Source organism: Bombina bombina, chromosome 5, assembly GCF_027579735.1.
Source record: "Bombina bombina isolate aBomBom1 chromosome 5, aBomBom1.pri, whole genome shotgun sequence".
NCBI lineage: Eukaryota > Metazoa > Chordata > Amphibia > Anura > Bombinatoridae > Bombina > Bombina bombina.
This window is the reverse complement of record NC_069503.1, coordinates 1063869160-1063892419: the sequence shown is the minus strand read 5'-3', so window position 1 is coordinate 1063892419 and position 23260 is coordinate 1063869160. Positions and strand designations below refer to the sequence as shown.

At 35.4% G+C, this 23260-nt stretch overlaps 1 protein-coding gene across 1 annotated transcript in view; it reads right to left on the bottom strand.

Annotated features, from left to right (window-relative positions):
- The window catches only part of FER1L6 (fer-1 like family member 6), a 335220-nt gene that overhangs the window by 128359 nt on the left and 183601 nt on the right, over positions 1-23260 (bottom strand). Inside the window, exons 21-24 of the mRNA XM_053715940.1 lie at positions 22529-22678; positions 17404-17514; positions 16345-16506; positions 15084-15279 (exon numbers count right to left, since the gene is read on the bottom strand). Coding sequence (XP_053571915.1) covers positions 15084-15279; positions 16345-16506; positions 17404-17514; positions 22529-22678 — 619 coding nt within the window. The remainder of the gene's footprint in view (positions 1-15083; positions 15280-16344; positions 16507-17403; positions 17515-22528; positions 22679-23260) is intronic.

The following is a 23260-nucleotide window of genomic DNA, read 5'->3' as shown; positions in this document are numbered from 1 at the left end:
AATTGTATCACTTCTTCTGGCTATCAGTAACACACATAAACCAGTAATTTTATCACTTCTTCTGGCTATGAGTAACACACAAAAAAACAGCCCATTTATCACTTCCTTCTGTCTATTAGTAACACACACACAAACCAGTCATTGTTTCACTTCCTTCTGGCTATCAGTAACACACACCAGTAATTTTATCACTTCTTCTGTCTATGAGTAACACACACACAAACCAGTCATTTTAGCAATTCCTTCTGGCTATCAGTAACACACTCAAACCAGTAATGTTATCACTTCCTTCTGGCTATGAGTAACACACACAAACCAGCCCATGTATAACTTCCTTCTGGCTATCAGTAACACACACATACCAGTAATTGTATCACTTCCTTCTGTCTATCAGTAACACACACAAACCAGTAATTGTATCACTTCCTTCTGTCTATCAGTAACACACAAAAAACAGTAATTTTATCACTTCCTTCTGTCTATCAGTAACACACATGAATCAGTAATTGTATCACTTCTTTCTCGCTATCAGTAACACACACAAACCAGTAATTTGTATTATTTCCTTCTGGATTTTGAGTAACACACACAAACCAGTAATTTTATCATTTTCTTCTGGCGTTCAGTAACACACACAAACCAGTAATTGTATCACTTTCTTCGGGCTATCAGTAACACACACAAACCAGTAATTTTATCATTTTCTTCTGGCTTTCAGTAACACACTCAAACCAGTAATTTTATCACTTTCTTCTGGCTTTCAGTAACACACTCAAACCAGTAATTTTATCACTTTCTTCTGGCTTTCAGTAGCACATACAAACCAGTAATTGTATCACTTTCTTCGGGCTATCAGTAACACATACAAACCAGTAATTGTATCACTTTCTTTGGGCTATCAGTAACACACACAAACCAGTAATTTTATCACTTTCTTCTGGCTTTCAGTAACACACACAAACCAGTAATTGTATCACTTTCTTCGGGCTATCATTAACACACTCAAACCAGTAATTTTATCACTTTCTTCTGGCTTTCAGTAACACACACAAACCAGTAATTTTATCACTTTCTTCGGGCTATCAGTAACACACACAAACCAGTAATTTTATAATTTTCTTCTGGCTTTCAGTAACACACTCAAACCAGTAATTTTATCACTTTCTTCTGGCTTTCAGTAACACACTCAAACCAGTAATTTTATCACTTTCTTCTGGCTTTCAGTAACACACACACAAACCAGTAATTGTATCACTTTCTTCGGGCTATCAGTAACACACACAAACCAGTAATTGTATCACTTTCTTCGGGCTATCAGTAACACACACAAACCAGTAATTGTATCACTTTCTTCGGGCTATCAGTAACACACACAAACCAGTAATTGTATCACTTTCTTCGGGCTATCAGTAACACACACAAACCAGTAATTGTATCATTTTCTTCTGGCTTTCAGTAACACACTCAAACCAGTAATTGTATCACTTCCTTCTGTCTATCAGTAACACATACTAACCAGTAATTGTATCACTTCCTTCTGTCTATCAGTAACACACAAAAAACAGTAATTTTATCACTTCCTTCTGTCTATCAGTAACACACATGAATCAGTAATTGTATCACTTCTTTCTTGCTATCAGTAACACACACAAACCAGTAATTTGTATTATTTCCTTCTGGATTTTGAGTAACACACACAAACCAGTAATTTTATCATTTTCTTCTGGCTTTCAGTAACACACACAAACCAGTAATTGTATCACTTTCTTCGGGTTATCAGTAACACACACAAACCAGTAATTTTATCATGTTCTTCTGGCTTTCAGTAACACACACAAACCAGTAATTTTATCACTTTCTTCGGGCTATCAGTAACACACACAAACCAGTAATTTTATCATTTTCTTCTGGCTTTCAGTAACACACTCAAACCAGTAATTTTATCACTTTCTTCTGGCTTTCAGTAACACACTCAAACCAGTAATTTTATCACTTTCTTCTGGCTTTCAGTAACACACACACAAACCAGTAATTGTATCACTTTCTTCGGGCTATCAGTAACACACACAAACCAGTAATTGTATCACTTTCTTCGGGCTATCAGTAAAACACACAAACCAGTAATTGTATCACTTTCTTCGGGCTATCAGTAACACACACAAACCAGTAATTGTATCACTTTCTTCGGGCTATCAGTAACACACACAAACCAGTAATTGTATCACTTTCTTCTGGCTTTCAGTAACACACACACAAACCAGTAATTGTATCACTTTCTTCGGGCTATCAGTAACACACACAAACCAGTAATTGTATCACTTTCTTTGGGCTATCAGTAACACACTCAAACCATTAATTTTATCACTTTCTTCTGGCTTTCAGTAACACACACACACAAACCAGTAATTGTATCACTTTCTTCTGGCTATCAGTAACACACACAAACCAGTAATTGTATCACTTTCTTCGGGCTATCAGTAACACACACAAACCAGTAATTGTATCACTTTCTTCGGGCTATCAGTAACACACTCAAACCAGTAATTTTATCACTTTCTTCTGGCTTTCAGTAACACACACAAACCAGTAATTGTATCACTTTCTTCTGGCTTTCAGTAACACACTCAAACCAGTAATTTTATCACTTTCTTCTGGCTTTCAGTAACAAACACAAACCAGTTAATATATCACTTCTCCTGGCTTTTAGTAACACACACAAATCAGTAATTTTATCACTTTCTTCAGGCTTTCAGTAACACGCACAAACCAGTTAATATATCACTTCTAACACACACACAAACCAGTAATTTTATCACTTTCTTCTGGCTTTCAGTAACAAACACAAACCAGTTAATATATCACTTCTCCTGGCTTTTAGTAACACACACAAATCAGTAATTGTATCACTTTCTTCAGGCTTTCAGTAACACGCACAAACCAGTTAATATATCACTTCTAACACACACACAAATCAGTAATTTTATCACTTCCTTCTGGCTTTTAGTAACACCCACAAACTGAAAGTTTGTTATAAATCCTTTTAAAACCATACTAGGAGCTCCTGAGAGCTGTTACATTCCAATTAAAAGTGTCACAAAACACATAAAAATACATTACAGTACAGTTACACTCATAATAATAATATATAATTAAAATTATTTTTAAAAAATTTTTGCACAAAAAGTTATAATAGCACAAAGATATGAGGTCTCAGGTGTTAGAAAAAAAAAGTCAGGCAAAGAGTTTTAACATAGCGATACATACACACGTGTCCAAATGTGTATTTATATATATATATAATGAATGTAAATTCCACAGCTCAAACTGCACATAATATCAATAGAGGAACCCTAGATACTAAAAATAATGTCATCCAGGGGTGCATTGCGGCACTATGAATTAAAAAATGATATAACAAGGAAATAAGAGAGAAACAGGAAGAAAAGAGAACAAATTAAAAAGAGGAAAAGAAAAAGGAGAAAAAGAAAGTGTACCTAGCTCTCGGCATTTATCATTATACCAGCAGTTCTTGTGAATACCGCCCCCTGCAGATTCGCGGCCAATCGGCCACTAGTAGGGGGTGTCAATCAAACCGATCGTATTCGATCGGGTTGATTTTCGGTGATGTCTGTCCGCTGAATCAGAGCAGGTGGACAGGTTATGGAGCAGCGGTCTTTAGACCGCTGCTTCATAACTTGTGTTATTCTGGCGAGCCTGAAGGAGCTTGATAAATATGCCCCTTGGTGTCTAACACAAAACTAGAAAATGAAACACCCTAATGGCCACTAGCAAGTTTAAAGGACAAAAAAGATGACAAGAAATAGTCAATGAAGTCCCAGCAGCAGTGCACACTCAATCCTTATAAACTGGATTAAAGAAATAATGTCATGTGGCAAATATCCATCAATTACTTTTGCTGACATATATTGATTCTCCATATATATATAACAACAAGATGCAGATAATCCCCAAAGCAGGATTAATATCCACAAAGATTGCTAATCACAATAACGGATAAATAAGGAGTTACAGCAGCCGTATAATGGTCATAGTCCCAAACTAGTTACATGCACATATACTGACAGCAATAAGGTTGCAGCATACATAGGATACATAGTGGGTTCATATATTGTTTTAGATAAATACAATCCTCGCCCAGAGAAACTCAAAAGACATCAACTTTATCTCTAAGGGGTAGATTTATTAAATGTCGGCTGGACATGATCTGCTGTAGCAGATCATGTTTGCCCGACATCGCTAAATGCCAACAGCATACGCTCTCGGCATTTATCATTACACAAACATTTCTTGTGAAATGCTTGTGCAATGCCGCCCCCTGACAATCAGCCGCTAGCATGGGGTGTCAATCATTCCGATCGTATCCGATCGGGATGATTGCTGTCCGCCACCTCAGAGGTGGCAGATGAGTTAAGGAGCAGCCTTACGACTGATGCTTCTTAATTTTGGTTTCCAGCGAGCCTGAAGGCCTGCACGAAAAATGCTGCATTCGTAGCTTAATAAATCTAACCCTAAGTCCTCACTGAGGATAAAGAACGATCTCACCCCTTCCAATGCTTTTTCTCTTTAGATGTTTCTTCTGCCATCTCTTCTTTGTGCTGTAAGGTAATGCCCCAAAAGGCTGTCATGTCCTCACTGCCACTTCCTCTGGTGGCCACTGCACAGGTTAAACTCGGCTGGCCTTGCCGAGTATAAACTCACGCTACAGGCGTTTAGCCGCTTTAGTCACAGAGCTTATATGACGACTATCTGCCCTTATTATGGTATTTGCCGATGTATCTGACCATTTTCGTTAGTGATTAGAAGATGTAACAAATCCATAGACTCATGTCATTTTCAAAAGGAGATACCATTTCTAGTACATTTTCTTCTTACCATTTATCAAGATATAGAGAGGCATCAGTGGAGGCACCACTTGCTCCACTGCCGTACCTAATATTTAACGATAAAACTTCTTATCAAATATAAAGAAGTTCTTATGTAAAACAAATTCCAACAGTTTAACTAAAAAAATAGTATGATGATTATACTCCTCTCCTCTTTGACAAAGATAATATATGCATGCCTCCGCTCCTAAATTATGGGGTATGGAGAAATACAACAATTCAACAAACGGTTGAAGGCAGTAATGCAAGTATTGTGATACTTTTTCATTCAATGAACCTTGTCCGGATATTATGGGCATACCCGGGGGGGGGGGGGTGGAGTATTGCGCTTCTTATGTAATTTCGGAGTAGTGTAAAATGTTGCTGATTTAGGATTCTATACATAAAAGAAATCATACTCTGATTTATTTAATATCCTTTCTTTTAGGGCTTCTCATAGGGTATATTCTAACTCTATCTGATATTCTTATATGGCTTGAGTGTACACTGCTGCTGGGACTTCTTTATTGACAATTTCTTGTCATCTTTTTCTCCTGTAGACTTATTTTTCCTAGTGACCACTAGGGTGTTTATTTTTCTAGTAATTTAGGTGGTTATCACAATTATTTTTTTAGTTTTGTGTTTGATAATAAAGGGTTATTTTTATGTTCTGAAATAAAGAGAACAAGAAGGCTCTCCAATGGTTCAATCTCTGATCCCTATTCTTTAACTAGTATTTGTCTATGGTTGATCAGATTATCTATTAGCTTAAAGGAACACTCACTTAATGAACTTTCTCATTCTCTCATTAGTCCTTCATTATTTTTAAAGGGGCATTTTTTTAATAAATGTAATGCCCTTGGGATATTTTTTTTCTCAATTTACTTTTTTAAGAAAATCTATATCCCGCCAATGCTTATGTTCCTTCTTAATCGTTATTTCTAACTTACTGAGCAGTTGGTATAAAGAACATCCCTTTTTGATATTTATATTTGTATCATCATCACCTTTGTTAGTGTTAAACATAGCTCTTTTGTCTAACTTTTCTCATAATGAATGCATAGTAGAAATCAAAATGAAATATTAAAAATGAAAGCAAAAACAGTGAACAAAATAATATAAACAGAAGTGTGTACAACACTGAAATAAATAAAAGTCAACGGTTTTTCAGACTGTCATTATCCCCTTGGGGACGGTATTTATGCTAATATTAATTGTATAGGAGGTTGCTGGCCAAGGTACACTTTCCTTTTCATCTTTTTCTTTTTTTGTTTTCCTCTTTTTACTTTGTTCTCTTTTCTTCTTGTTTCTCTTATTTTCTTCTTCTTCTTATATAAATTTTGTATATATATATATATATATTTATTTATATATATATGTATTTATATGTGTAGATATGTATTTACAGACACATATATACACATAAATACATATGTACACACACACACACACACATATATATATATATATATATATATATATATATATATATATATATATATATATATATATATATATATATATATATATATATATATATATATACGTGCATTGGAGCCCTTTGAAGTCAAGTAGATGAAAACATGTAAAATCATATTTATGCAATATTCATATTTAATAAAGTGTTATAATGTGTATTTACTGTAAATATTTCACAATTTAATGTTCTGCACATTTGAGTGGCACAATTATTTAATAAAATAAGGTTTTTCTGTATTTTTACATACATCTAAAGATTTTAATCATTTGTTTTTATAACAATTCCCTGTGATAAAAGGGACAGTAAAGACAAAATGAAACTTAAATGGATCAGATAGAGCAAGACAACGTTCCAATTCACTTATATTATCAAATACAGTACTGTGAAAAAGTTTTAGGCCACCGTTAGATTTGTTGTTTTAACAATGGTGTAATGAGCACATATAATTATTTCTCGGTCTCTTTATTAGAATACAACCAGAAAACGACAATATATTTGTATGCAGTATTAAAAAACTGAAAAAAACAGCTTCTATAGGCTAAAGTGGCAAGTATTTAGTGTGACCTCCCCTTACACTAGAGCAATAGCAGGAACCTGGCTCTCACAAACCCAAAGGGAATGGAACCCTAATTAATGTCATGCTAACACCTGTATTTGTCCTACTATTTCATGTCAAAATGACTGCTGGAAAAAAAGGTCTATTACACCAGGTTTGTGCAAGACATGCTTGAGCATTATTAGGAAGCATGCTAATAAGACCTTTTAATCACAACATTCCATTAAAAATGCCAAAGATCACAGAATTTGACAGGCATAAAATCATACTTTTGCATTAGCCAGGCCACTCTCAAAGCGAAAACAGCAAACAAACTGGAAATTTGAAGAATAAGGAGAGGTCAAGGACAAAAAAAAAGGACTGGAAGGCCAAGAAAACTTTCACAATCTAATGAGAAGTTTCTCAGAGTTTCTTCTTTGAGAGACCGGAAGAAGTCCAGTATCTGACAGCTTCAGCGGGATGCGAAGTTGATCCTTCTACAGTCTGAAGAAGATTGATCAGGAGGAGTGGTCTTTGTGGAAGGGTAGCAGCCAAGAAACCACTTTTTTGGAAGGGGAACAGGGTGAAAAGACTAACATATGCAAAAGCTCACATAGATTGGAATGAAGACCAGTGGAAAAGAGTATTATGGAGTGACAAATCCAAGTTTTAAATGTTTGGGTCCAATTGTCGACAATATGTGAGAAAAAGAGTTGGAGAAAGATGGAAGAATGAGTGCTTGTGGCCTTTAGTGAAACATGACGGAGGGTCTGTCCTGGTTTGGGGTTGCATTTCTGCCAGTGGTGTTGGTGAAATTGTCCAAATTGATGGGATCATGAAAGCAGTATGATCAGTAAAAAACAGCTGATAAAACTGTGACAGTCGTAGGGGTCTATTTAAGAAGCAGCGTTTGCGGCCTCCGACAAACTCCGCTTCAGTTCCGGCTGAAGTTCCGCTGCTCCTTAACTCGTCCACCATCTCTGAGGCCGCGGACAGCAATCCGCCCAATCGAATACGATTGGGCTGATTGACACCCACTGCTAGCAGCCGATTGGCTGCAAATTTGCAGGGGGTGGTATTGCACCAGCAGTTCACAAGAACTGCTGGTGCAATGATAAATACCGACAGTGTATGCTGTCGGCATTTATCGATGTGCAGCGGACATAATCGCTATATCGGATCATGTCCATCCACACATTAATAAATGGATCCCATGGACTGGCCTCCACAGAGTCCAGACCATAATATTATAGAGGCAGTATGGGATCACCTGGACAGAGAAAGAAATAAAAAACCTAAGTCTAAAGAAGAACTCTGGGAAGTGCTGAAAGAAGCCTGGTATAATATACCAGAAGATTACTTCAGAAAACTTCTGGACAGTCTCCCCAAAAGAGTTGAAGACGTGCTTAGTGTCAAGGGAGGTCTCACTAAATACTGACTTTTACCTGAAGAATAGTGATGTCACGAACATAAAAATTTGGGTTCGCGAACGGCGAACGCAAACTTCCGCAAATGTTCGCAAACGGGCGAACCGCCATAGACTTCAATAGGCAGGCGAATTTTAAAACCCACAGGGACTCTTTCTGGCCACAATATTGATGGAAAAGTTGTTTCAAGGGGACTAACACCTTGACTGTGGCATGCCGGAGGGGGATCCATGGCAAAACTCCCATGGAAAATTACATAGTTGATGCAGAGTCTGGTTTTAATCCATAAAGGGCATAAATCACCTAACATTCCTAAATTGTTTGGAATAACGTGCTTTAAAACATCAGGTATGATGTTGTATCGATCAGGTAGTGTAAGGGTTACGCCCGCTTCACAGTGACAGACCAAACTCCCGCAGCGGGTACAACATCATCATCATCACACCGTACGTCCATGTGTGTAATGTTGCCTGACTGAGACATATCCCTGTTATCTACATCCTCTGGCAATAATGGTTGCGCATCACTCATTTCTTCCAACTGATGTGTAAATAACTCCTCTGACAGATCAAGTGAAGCGGCTGTGGTGCTAGTGTTGGTGGTGGCGGCAGGCGGGCGAGTGGTAACTTGAGAGGTGCCCGAAGCTAAGCTGGAGGAGGATGGTGCATCAAGCTTCCGAGCGGAAGCTGTAGAAGATTGGGTGTCCTGTGTTAGCCAGCCAACTATGTCCTCAGAACTTTTCGAGTTCAGGGTACGTGGCCTCTGAACACTGGGCATTATTCTAGGGCCAAAGGGAATCACAGTTCCATGACCACGACGGCCCCAGCAGGGTGGCCTGCCTCTGCCTGTCATTTTTTTTCGATTAGTGGTACTATGCGTGCAAGCTACTGTGACAACAGATATGAGTGGCACTGTGCACTGGCAGAAGTTGGCAGAGTAGACGCTGTAGGCCTGACACACACGCTTGCAGACAACTAACTGCTATTCAATCTATTACAGTCAAAATTGTATTTTTTTTTTTAAATGAACACTACTGTTACACCAGATATGAGTTGCACTGGTGTGACACTGCCCTGGCAGGCCCTGAAACGCACACGCGTGAAGGAAACTGACTGCTATTATTTCACAGTCAAATTTCTAGTTTTTTTTTTAACCCCTTAAGGACCAAGGCAATTTTTCAATTTCTTTCCCTTAAGGACCAGGGCTATTTTTACATTTCTGCGGTGTTTGTGTTTAGCTGTAATTTTCCTCTTACTCATTTACTGTACCCACACATATTATATACCGTTTTTCTCGCCATTAAATGGACTTTCTAAAGATACCATTATTTTCATCATATCTTATAATTTATTATTAAAAATATTATAAAATATGAGGAAAAAATGGAAAAAAAAACACATTTTTTCTAACTTTGACCTCCAAAATCTGTTACACATCTACAACCACCACAAAACAACCATGCTAAATAGTTTCTAAATTTTGTCCTGAGTTTAGAAATACCCAATGTTAACATGTTCTTTGCTTTTTTTGCAAGTTATAGGGAAATAAATACAAGAAGCACTTTGCTATTTCAAAACCACTTTTTTTCAAAATGAGCGCTAGTTACATTGGAACCCTGATATCTGTGAGGAATACCTGAATATCCCTTGACATGTATATTTTTTTTTTTAGAAGACATCCCAAAGTATTGATCTTGGTATATTTCATGCCACCATTTCACCGCCAAATGCGATCAAATAAAAAAAATTGTTCACTTTTTCACAAACTTTAGGTTTCTCACAGAAATTATTTACAAACAACTTATGCCATTATGGCATAAATGGTTGTAAATGCTTCTCTGGGATCCCCTTTGTTCAGAAATAGCAGACTTATATGGCTTTGGCGTTGCTTTTTGGTAATTAGAAGGCTGCTAAATGCCACTGCGCACCACATGTGTTTTATGTCCAGCAGTGAAGGGGTTAATTAGGGAGCATGTAGGGAGCTTTTAGAATTAATTTTAGCTTAAGTGTAATGTAGTAGACAACCCAAAGTATTGATCTAGGCCCATTTTGGTATATTTAATGCTACCATTTCACCGCCAAATGCGATCAAATAAAAAAAATTGTTCACTTTTTCACAAACTTTAGGTTTCTCACAGAAATTATTTACAAACAACTTATGCAATTATGGCATAAATGGTTGTAAATGCTTCTCTGGGACCCCCTTTGTTCAGAAATAGCAGACATATATGGCTTTAGCGTTGCTTTTTGGTAATTAGAAGGCTACTAAATGCCACTGCGCACCACACGTGTATTATGCCCAGCAGTGAAGGGGTTAATTAGGGAGCATGTAGGGAGCTTGTAGAGTTAATTTTAGCTTAAGTGTAGTGTAGTAGACAACCCAAAGTATTGATCTAGGCCCATTTTGGTATAGTTAATGCCACCATTTCACCGCCAAATGCGATCAAATTTAAAAAAAACTTACATTTTTTCGCAATTTTAGGTTTCTCACTGAAATGATTTACAAACAGCTTGTGCAATTATGGCACAAATGGTTGTAAATGCTTCTCTGGGATCCCCTTTGTTCAGAAATAGCAGACATATATGACTTTGGCGTTGCTTTCTGGTAATTAGAAGGCCGCTAAATGCTGCTGCGCATCACACGTGTATTATGGCTAGCAGTGAAGGGGTTAATTGGGTAGTTTGTAGGGAGCTTGCAGGGTTAATTTTAGCTTTAGTGTAGAGATCAGCCTCCCACCTGACACATCAGACCCCCTGATCCCTCCCAAACAGCTCCCTTCCCTCCCCCACAATTGTCCCCGCAATCTTAAGTACTGGCAGAAAGTCTGCCAGTACTAAAATAAAAGGTTTTTAATTTTTTTTTTTTGCATATTTACATATGCTGTGGTGTAGCATCCCCCCTTCGCCCCCAACCTCCCTGATCCCCCCCAAAACAGCTTTTTAACCCTCCCCATCTGCCTTATTGGCGGCCATCTTGGGTACTGGCAGCTGTCTGCTATTATTTCACGGTCAAAAAAGTGTTGTTTTTTTAAATGTACACTACAGTTACACCAGATATGAGTGGTGGCACTGGACAAGTGGGCACAGTATACGCTGTGAGCCTGACACACACGCTAGCAGGCAGGCAACTGCAATTAGATTACACAGGGAAAAAAAAAAGCAGACTGATGTTCTAGCCCTAAAAAGGGCTTTTTGGGGTGCTGTCCTTACAGTAGAGATCAGATGAGTCCTTCAGGACTGTAGTGGACACTGAATACACTAGCCTAGCTATCGATTTCCCTATTAAATCAGCAGCAGCTACACTGTCCCTCCTCTCACTAAGAATATAGCTTCCGAATGAATCTAAAATGGATGCTGTCCAGGAGGTGGGAGGGTCTGGGAGGGAGGGTCTGCCGCTGATTGGCTGGAATGTGTCTGCTGACTGTGAGGTACAGGGTCAAAGTTTACTCAATGATGACGAATAGGGGGCGGACCAAACATCGCATATGTTCGACCGCCGCGCCAAACGTGAACAAGCTATGTTCGCCGGGAACTATTCGCCGGCGAACTATTCGCGACATCACTACTGAAGAACCCATTTTGTTCTGAATATAGTGTTTTTTAATATTTTCTAACACATATTTCCTGTATTTTCTGTTTTTATCTTAAGAAAGAGACTGAAAAATAAATTTGGATGGTCATTAAAACTTTTCTAAAACAACAAATCTAATTAGTTCTTTTGGTATCCTTTGTTAAAGCAACAATGTTCTTGCCTTTAATGTGTTCCTAATGATCTATGTTAGTCTATTTACTTTATCTTTATTTGTCATTTTAAATAGCTGATTTTGACGGGTGTATCCCCACCTATACTGAATATTTCAATACTTAAGTATAGGCTATTGACAAGCTATGTGTACACAGCCAGTAAAATAAATTACACTCCCAGTGAGAAGTGGAAGAGATAAAGTTATAAAATGTTAACTTTCAATTGTTCTTGTTAAGTATTGTATTCAGAGAGAGAAAAGAAAAGGAAGCCTTTGAGTGAAAAGGATGTCTGATCTCCCTACAAGCTTAGCCTATTTGGATGGGTTGTTGTTTCAAAGAGCAAATCCAGCAATTTAATTTACAAAAAATAAACATAAAGGAGCAATGTATCATACATTTTATACTCAGTAGTGTCTGGTATAGAAAACCATTGGGAACTAATACATTGGAAACTAATTTTACAGTACACTGTCCCTTTAAAGAGTAATCCTATGTGAGCTAATGAGCGTGCACATGTCTTTAGCCATTTGGCAGCAGTGTTTGCAACAATGTTTGTAGCTATGCTATACATTGTTGTAAATACTGGTGCCATAAAAATATGCACGCACTTGACCTCCTGTCAGCCTACGTAGGTATACTCTTCAACAAAGGATACAGAAAGAACAAAGCAAATTCAAAAATAGAACTATGTTAAAAAGTTGCTTAAAATGTCATGCTTTATCTGAATAATCAATATTTAAGTTTGACTTTACTGTCCCTTGATTATTTTTATTTAAAAAGGTGATTGTATATAGTATAAAATATAATAACCAGCTTTGGTATACAGCTATTTTCAGAAATAAGGTAGTTGTGTACGGTATTTTAGAGTATAATACCCTTTAGCTATGCAATGGGTTTAGATCGTTTTTGGCAGCTACAGGGTTACGAAAACAATTACAATCCAGTTGATTTATCATTGCTTTTAATTCCCTTTGATAAACAGACCCTATGTAATTCGAAAGTATTCTGCATTTAAAGCTGTAATTATCTAATACTTCTTTCAGGTAAAATCTTTTTATTAAATTAAAAATACTGTCAAAATTCTTTCATGCATAATGAGGATTATAAATGATTAACTGAGGGTACATTTGAATGAAGAAAATGCATTTGCTATGAAGCTGTGTGGTGTGAAAATTTAGTATTATGGATTCTCTTTAAAAACTTTAGCATCCATGTAGTGAATTAAAGGTACAGTACAGTGCTATTTTGGTAAAATGTATCTTTTAACATTTTTATAACCTTTACATTTGTTTGTTTCATTATTTTTCAGTTTACCCATTGGTCTAAAAATTATATAGAAATATGTATCAGGGTTTTAACTTTTCTTCATGAAGCAGACCAGCGGTTCGCCCGCCTGCCGCTCGTCTCTTCTTATGTCAGAAATGAAGAATCCAGCTTCCTCCAATCATGGCTTCCCCCCCAGAGCAAACATTGCCTGAAGCCATGCAGTGATTGGAGGAAACCAGATTTTTAAGTTCTGACCTATGAAGAGATGAGCGGGAGGTGGGGGAGTCGCTGGTTCGGCTTCATGAAGAAAAGGTAAGTATTTTAACAAGATGGCTGAAATGTAAACTTTGAAGAATGAAAGTGCCCCTGTTTTAAAATGTTTTTACATTACATTTTTACCTGTTTTTACATTCACGTTAAGTACAATGGGATACAAAAAATAAATTCTGTGCACTGTTATAAATAGATGAATGTCTGTTTTCAAGGATCCTTCAAAAAGCTGGAAGGCAAAATGTACGTCGGAGATTGAGCTCACTTGATCAATCATTTGGACGCTCATACCGAGAAAAGCCAGGGTTATAAACCAGCTCTAAAAAGAGCGCTGAACTGAGTTAGGACAGTTGATGCATTATACCCCAGAGTTAGGGTGAGAGGACTGCCTTATGACTATTTAACACGTGTTTAACTTTTCTATTTTAAATTAATGTTATATTGTAAAAAAATTGGAACCCACTACAAGCTGTAGTGCCTATGTTCTTCACATAGCATAATATGTTCTAAGTATTTTTAAATAGATATTCCTATATATAATATATGTGTGTATATATATATATATATATATATATATATATATATATATATATATATATATATATACCTATATATAATTATCTATATACAGGTATAGATATATATTGTACCAAAAAACAGCAGATATATGTAGAAATATGTATTTATGAATAAATAGAACATATTCGGTTATTTGAAGAACATTGGAAATGTGAAATATTCATATTTTCATGTCAGGTTAGCGCAAATGAGAATATGCGAGAGTGGGTTTTCTTTTCAGCTTTTTTTCTCCATTGACTTCTATCAGAGAATACGTGAACGCGTACACGATATTCTAACTTTGGCTTTTTGCTCTTGTCGGTTTAGCGCAAGAGTGAAAACTGTTTACTTTCAACTCGTAATATGAGTGCAACCCGACAAGCACAAAAAGCTTACTACTAGCACAATTAACGCTCAAGCAGAATCATTAATTTGCGCTCCACTCATAATCTGGCTCTAAGATGGGCACTTCAATAACATATATACAGTTAAACACTATGGAAGTTTCTTTCTTTTCTAATTGAGGTCACATAGACAATTTAAATGGGCATGTATCTATTTATAACAGTACACAGTGCACAGTGTTGTATTCTTTTTTTATTTTTATTTTTGTACCCATTATTCTAATTTATTCATTTTAGAATGACATGTTAACTACCAGTGGCACAAGTCTAACCTATATCCACCTCAGCAGTAGGTAAGTATTGCTATTGCTTATATATTAAAGGACCACCCATAGAAAATAATCACTATTACTTGGGAGCAGTTGTTCAAGGCTGGTACATTTTGTACTTACACATTTTTAATTGCAGGCATGATGTAATGATCATGTATTATGTAGGAGAATCAGTCATACAATCATGGGGGGAAACACTGTGACCTATGGGTTTACTTACTGCTTGTCTGGGGTTTAAAACTTACCGCCATCAGCTGTACCATCAACTGTTGCTTTTTCCTCAACTGGTGCTTCTATTGCAGGTGGTTCCACTGGTTTACTTAAAAACTGCTTCAGACAGTTGATCATATGAGTTCCAACTAATGTGCTGCGACCAAATGCTCTCCAGTCAACAACACAGATACTCAGCGGAGGATGCAAAACTTCATTCTCAGGCAACTCCTAACAGGAAATAGCAAGGAATGGTCTACATGTTCATATAAGGTATTTGTTTTGTGGGGATAAGGAAATTACTGAACAAAAGATCTTCAGAGAAAAAGGAAATGCTAAAATCAAAAAGAACTTGACTGGAAAGCGGCTGATTGGCTGCAAATCTGCAGGGGCGGCATTGCACAAGCAGTTCACCAGAATTGCTTGTGCAATGATAAATGCTGACAGCGTATGCTGTCGGCATTTATCGATGTCTGTCGGACATGATCGCTACAGCGGATCAGATCATGTCCACCAGAAACATGATAAATTGGCCCCATGGAGTATTACTATTCAAACAATATTCGTTAACCAAAAAACAAAATTGTAACTGGATTGTTTTTTAAGTTCTTTTTCCCCCCATAAAAACTATTAATTTGGAAGCAAACAAGAATACCATGGGTGTGTGTGGGCACATGTGTGTGTGAAAAAGATACTAGTCCACTTAATGTAAAAAAAAGTCCTAATCTCTTACTATTAATTACAAGTCCAGGACCTGAGGAGGAAAGAAAATTTCCAACCCTACATAGCAAGGGTAGGCAAACTACAGCCTGGTAAGCCAAATCAAGCTGGTGTCTGTTTTTGTATTGCCCACAATCTAAGAATGCTTTTTTAGATTTTCAAATTTCTGAAAAAAATCTAAAGAAAAATATTTTATGACTACAATAAACGTCAACCTATTATTCCCAAATGAAAGCAACAATCAGAAAAATTATAAAATTTAAAACAGAATCTCATCCCAACAGAATTTCTTCACAAAAATAACAAATGAAAATGAGGCTGCAACCAAACAAATTTGAATACAAATTTCAAGAAATATATTTTCTTTCTTGTAGAAATACCTACACAAATTTGCCAACCCCTCCTATATAATATTTAAAGCATTACAAAACACTGTGGGCCCAATAGCTAAAATAAGTTAATTTTTTTAAAGTTAAAAGGATCCCACTGAAATAAATATTTAGTACATTTTATCAAAATTGATAGAATAATGTTAAGAGTGAGGATACATTTGCACCATTTCAACACAACACTCACCACTTCGAACCAGTCTCCAACAACGTTGAAATTTGGATTGTTCTTGTAGCTCTGGATTACACACGATTTGACTCCTTTTCCTGCACACTCAATCATCACCTGGGGCCGGTCGACAGAAAGAAGCTGCACTTTCTTTAATTCTCTGACTCCCCAGAAAAGAACCTATGACAAGCACACAATGAAATTGAGAACAACGGTTATAGGGACAGTAAAGTCAATATTAAAGTTTCACAACTCAGACAGAACATGACATTTTAAACAACTGAACTCTCCAATGTACTTCTATTGTTTTGTGTGTTGGGTGTTATTGAAGACACAAGGGGCTATGCCAGTTCTTTTTTTAATATTTCTGGCAGACAAGGGGGTAAACCCACTGGTATGTATTTTAATGGCAGCTAAAGGATTAAAATTACACCTATTTCTGTGCCTATTTAGTGAAGCTCTAGAAAATGTGTCAATGATTTTAATGGAATATATGATTTGATAAATACATCTTAATCCTGTATTAAAGGGACATAAAACAAGTTGGGATAGAGACAAAATATAACAATATGTACTTTAATTACTTTACCTGCAAATTTATACTGCAGCGACTCGCCATTAACCCTTTCTTTTAAGTGTCCGAATTGTACAGCTCTAACTCCCTCCACACAATTCCTTTTATGGCTGCATATATATCTCCACTATTGATATTGTAGAATGTAAAACTTTAACAGTCATTATCTGCTGGGGCATGCCTAGAGGCAAATAAGCTGCTGTGAACTTAGTTAAAATACAATGCCTGTGTTTCTGATGTTCAACACTGATAAAGGGGGGTGGATCGTCTACTCCAGAAAGCACAGCTATATAAGTCATTTTGCTTTTTTTTAAAAATTATTTTAAAATACTTGCCAAAAATTGTTTAACAATTTTTTATGCAAACTATTTTGACTTAATTATCCCTTTTAGAATATGCACAGATCTCAACATGTTTTATGCCACTTTCACCCTATAAAGTATTAATGCTTACTACATTGGGATATTGTAAACTGATTAGGGGATTTTATTTTAATTACTTACTTCCACTCTATATTTACTCAGGACAGGACGGATATCTGCTGGAACTGAATAGATTTGGCTTGGATCAGGACTTTCTATTGGAGGAAGTCCTTCTGCACCAGATTCTGGAATCTATAGAAAGAAAGATGAAAAGAAACCAGTGTATGAAAATGGTAACCTGAGATGGTTTTATTCTGTCATTTACTGCAATACTATCTATATACACAGCCCTATACAGTTTAGTTTACTGTTGCATGTAACTATGTCTCCTAATTCATGGGCTTGATTCATGGACTCAGGATCAGCAGCAGTTTTAACTTTTATGATCTTTCAATGTTTGTAAGAATGATACGTCTCCATTGATTATAATGCAGCTGAGCTCACAGTTACAACAAGGTGCAGGCACAAATCTTTAGGAAGTTGCAATTTTGGATTTGAGATGTTGTGGTGAGTCTTTTTCAGTGAGAATTTAGCTTTGAAAACATTATTTAATCTTTTAGAGATAGCATGCAAAAACATTGAATTCCAGCTCTGGTGATTTTGGCTTCATTTTTAGATAGTGACTATATATACTAGCAAAATGAAAGCAACTTCATCACTAACCTGTAATATAGTGACTATATATTCTAACCAAATTGAAAGCAACTTTATCATTTACCTCTAAAATAGTGACTTTGTAAACTAGCAAAATGAAAGCAACTTCATCACTCTCCTGTAATATAGTGACTATATATACTAGCAAAATGAAAGCAACTTCATCATTCACCTGTAAGATAGTGACTTTGTATACTAGCAAAATGAAAGCAACTTCATCGCTCACCTGTAATATAGTGACTATATATACTAGCAAAATGAAAGCAACTTCATCGCTCTCCTGTAATATACTGACTATATATACTAGCAAAATGAAAGCAACTTCATCATTCACCTGTAATATAGTAACTATATATACTAGCAAAATGAAAGCAACTTCATCACTCACCTGTAAGATAGTGACTTTGTATACTAGCAAAATGAAATCAACTTCATCGCTCACCTGTAATATACTGACTATATATACTAGCAAAATGAAAGCAACTTCATCATTCACCTGTAAGATAGTGACTTTGTATACTAGCAAAATGAAAGCAACTTCATCGCTCACCTGTAATATAGTGACTATATATACTAGCAAAATGAAAGCAACTTCATCGCTCTCCTGTAATATACTGACTATATATACTAGCAAAATGAAAGCAACCTCAACGCTCACCTGTAATATAGTGACTATATATACTAGCAAAATGAAAGCAACTTCATCACTCACCTGTAAGATAGTGACTTTGTATACTAGCAAAATGAAAGCAACTTCATCGCTCATCTGTAATATAGTGACTATATATACTAGCAAAATGACAGAAACTTCATCATTCACCTGTAATATACTGACTTTATATACTAGCAAAATGACAGTAACTTTATACCTCACCTGTAATATACTGACTATATATACTAGCAAAATGAAAGCAACTTCATCATTCACCTCTAAAATAGTAACTGTATATACTAGCAAAATGAAAGCAACTTCATACCTCACCTGTAATATACTGACTATATAAACTAGCAAAATTAAAGCAATTGCATCACTCTCCTGTGATATAGTGACTATATATACTAGCAAAATGAAAGTAACTTCATCCCTCACCTGTAATATACTGACTATATATTCTAGCAAAATTAAAGCAACTTCATCACTCACATGTAATATAGTGACTATATATACTATCAAAATGAAAGCAATTGCATCACTCTCCTGTTATATAGTGACTATATATACTAGCAAAATGAAAGCAACTTCATCCCTCACTTGTAATATAGTGACTATATATACTATCAAAATGAAAGCAATTGCATCACTCTCCTGTTATATAGTGACTATATATACTAGCAAAATGAAAGCAACTTCATCCCTCACTTGTAATATAGTGACTATATATGCTAACAAAATGAAAGCAACTTCATCCCTCACCTGTAATATACTGACTATACATACTAGCAAAATGACAGCAACTTCATCACTCACCTGTTATATAGTGACTATATATACTAGCAAAATGAAAGCAACTTCATCACTCACCTGTAATATACTGACTATATAAACTAGCAAAATGAAAGCAACTTCATCCCTCACCTGTAATATACTGACTATATATACTAGCAATATGAAGGCAACTTCATCGCTCACCTGTATTATAGTAAATTTATATACTAGCAAAATGAAAGCAACTTCATCGCTCACCTGTAATATATGGACTATATATACTAGCAATATGAAAGCAACTTCATCGCTCACCTGTATTATAGAAACTTTATATACTAGCAAAATGAAAGCAACTTCATCACTCACCTGTAATATACTGACTATATAAACTATCAAAATGAAAGCAACTTCATCACTCACCTGTAATATACTGACTATATATACTAGCAATATGAAAGCAACTTCATCGCTCACCTGTATTATAGTAACTTTATATACTAGCAAAATGATAGCAACTTTATCACTCACCTGTAATATAGTGACTATATATACTAGCAAAATGACAGCAACTTCATCACTTACCTGTAATATACTGACTATATATACTAGCAAAATGAAAGCAACTTCATCGCTCACCTGTAATATACTGACTATATATACTAGGAAAATGAAAGCAACTTTATCACTCACCTGTAATATAGTGACTATATATACTAGCAAAATGAAAGCAACTTCATCACTCACCTGTAATATACTGACTATATATACTAGCAATATGAAAGCAAGTTCATCGCTCACCTGTATTATAGTAACTTTATATACTAGCAAAATGAAAGCAACTTCATCGCTCACCTGTAATATAGTGACTGTATATACTAGCAAAATGAAAGCAACTTCATCGCTTACCTGTAATATACTGACTATATATACTAGCAAAATTAAAGCAATTTCATCATTCACCTCAAATAGTGACTATATATACTAGCAAAATGAAAGAAACTTCATTGCTCACCTGTAATATAGTAACTTTATATACTAGCAAAATTAAAGCAACTTCATCACTCACCTGTAATATCCTGACTATATATATAGCAAAATGAAAGCAACTTCATCCCTCACCTATAATATACTGACTATATTTACTAGCAAAATGAAAGCAACTTCATCCCTCACCTGTAATATACTGACTATATATACTAGCAAAATTAAAGCAACTTCATCACTCACCTGTAATATCCTGACTATATATATAGCAAAATGAAAGCAACTTCATCCCTCACCTATAATATACTGACTATATTTACTAGCAAAATGAAAGCAACTTCATCCCTCACCTGTAATATACTGACTATATATACTAGCAAAATGAAAGCAACTTCATCCCTCACCTGTAATATACTGACTATATATACTAGAAAAATGAAAGCAACTTCATCCCTCACCTGTAATATAGTGACTATATATACTAGCAAAATGAAAGCAACTTCATCCCTCACCTGTAATATAGTGACTATATATACTAGCAAAATGAAAGCAACTTCATCACTCACCTGTAATATACTGACTATATACTAGCAAAATGAAAGCAACTTCATTGCTCACCTGTAATATAGTAACTTTATATTCTAGCAAAATGAAAGCAACTTCATCACTCACCTGTAATATACTGACTATATATACTAGCAAAATGAAAGCAACTTCATTGCTCACCTGTAATATAGTGACTATATATACTAGCAAAATGAAAGCAACTTCATCTCTCACCTGTAATATACTGACTATATATACTAGCAATATGAAAGCAACTATATTGCTCACCTGTATTATAGTGACTATATATACTAGCAATATGAAAGCAACTTCATTGCTCACCTGTAATATAGTGACTATATATACTAGCAAAATTAATGCAACTTCATCGCTTACCTGTAATATACTGACTATATATACTAGCAAAATGAAAGCAACTTCATCACTCACCTGTAATATACTGACTATATATACTAGGAAAATGAAAGCAACTTTATCACTCGCCTGTAATATAGTGACTATATATACTAGCAAAATGAAAGCAACTTCATCACTCACCGGTAATATACTGACTATATATACTAGCAATATGAAAGCAAGTTCATCGCTCACCTGTATTATAGTAACTTTATATACTAGCAAAATGAAAGCAACTTCATCGCTCACCTGTAATATAGTGACTGTATATACTAACAAAATGAAAGCAACTTCATCGCTTACCTGTAATATACTGACTATATATACTAGCAAAATGAAAGCAATTTCATCATTCACCTCAAATAGTGACTATATATACTAGCAAAATGAAAACAACTTCATTGCTCACCTGTAATATAGTAACTTTATATACTAGCAAAATGAAAGCAACTTCATCACTCACCTGTAATATCCTGACTATATATACTAGCAATATGAAAGCAACTTCATCCCTCACCTGTAATATAGTGACTATATATACTAGCAAAATGAAAGCAACTTCATCCCTCACCTGTAATATACTGACTATATATACTAGCAAAATGAAAGCAACTTCATCCCTCACCTGTAATATACTGACTATATATACTAGCAAAATGAAAGCAACTTCATCACTCACCTGTAATATCCTGACTATATATACTATCAAAATGAAAGCAACTTCATCCCTCACCTGTAAAATACTGACTATATATACTAGCAAAATGAAAGCAACTTCATCACTCACCTGTAATATCCTGACTATATATACTAGCAAAATGAAAGCAACTTCATTGCTCACCTGTAATATAGTGACTATATATACTAGCAAAATGAAAGCAACTTCATCACTCACCTGTAATATCCTGACTATATATACTAGCAAAATGAAAGCAACTTCATTGCTCACCTGTAATATAGTGACTATATATACTAGCAAAATGAAAGCAACTTTATCTCTCACCTGTAATATACTGACTATATATACTAGCAATATGAAAGCAACTATATCGCTCACCTGTATTATAGTGGCTATATCTACTAGCAATATGAAAGCAATTTCATCACTTACGTATAATACATTGGCTATACAATAGCAGGAATTTATTGCACCTTGTGTATGAAAACACCTGTATTTACCTGGAGCAATTCAAATGCAGCAAGCAGATCCCCTCCTGATAGATTTCCACAAAAAATTGGATAGTAAGCCAGTTTGGCTGGGGTGTATTTCTGGTCACTTAATGTTACTGTTGGGGCTGCAACTGTTGCCCCAAGATACTCAGGTTTACCCTTTAAATATAAAACAAAATACATGTTAAAGTGAACAACATTCAAATTTAAAATACAAATATGAGTTAAAAATCATTATGTATATATAAAGAGAGAGAGGTGAAAAGCATCTTAAATAGATTAATAAAAAGTATATAATTAGCTGCATCCTAGAAGTTATATTTACAGACAATACAAATATGAATTAAAAAATATTATATATATAAAATCAGTGATGTGCGGTGAGGTCAGTGACTAGTGAAGCACTGGCTATGATATGCCTGAAAGTAGATAGATAGATAGATAGATAGATAGATAGATAGATAGATAGATAGATAGATAGATAGATAGATATGTGTGTGTGTAGAAAGAGAGAGAGGTGAAAAGCATCTTAAATAGATTAATAAAAAGTACATAATTAGCTGCATCCTAGAAGTTATATTTACAGACAATAGCACAAGCTATTACAAACTAATTATAAACTGAACAATATGTTTCTTTTCTTTTAGCAAAATCCATGAGAAACAGCACAGTAAAATATTTAAAAGTTGTAAAATGTAAACGATTAATACAATTATTAATAATAATAATTGTTAATGCAGA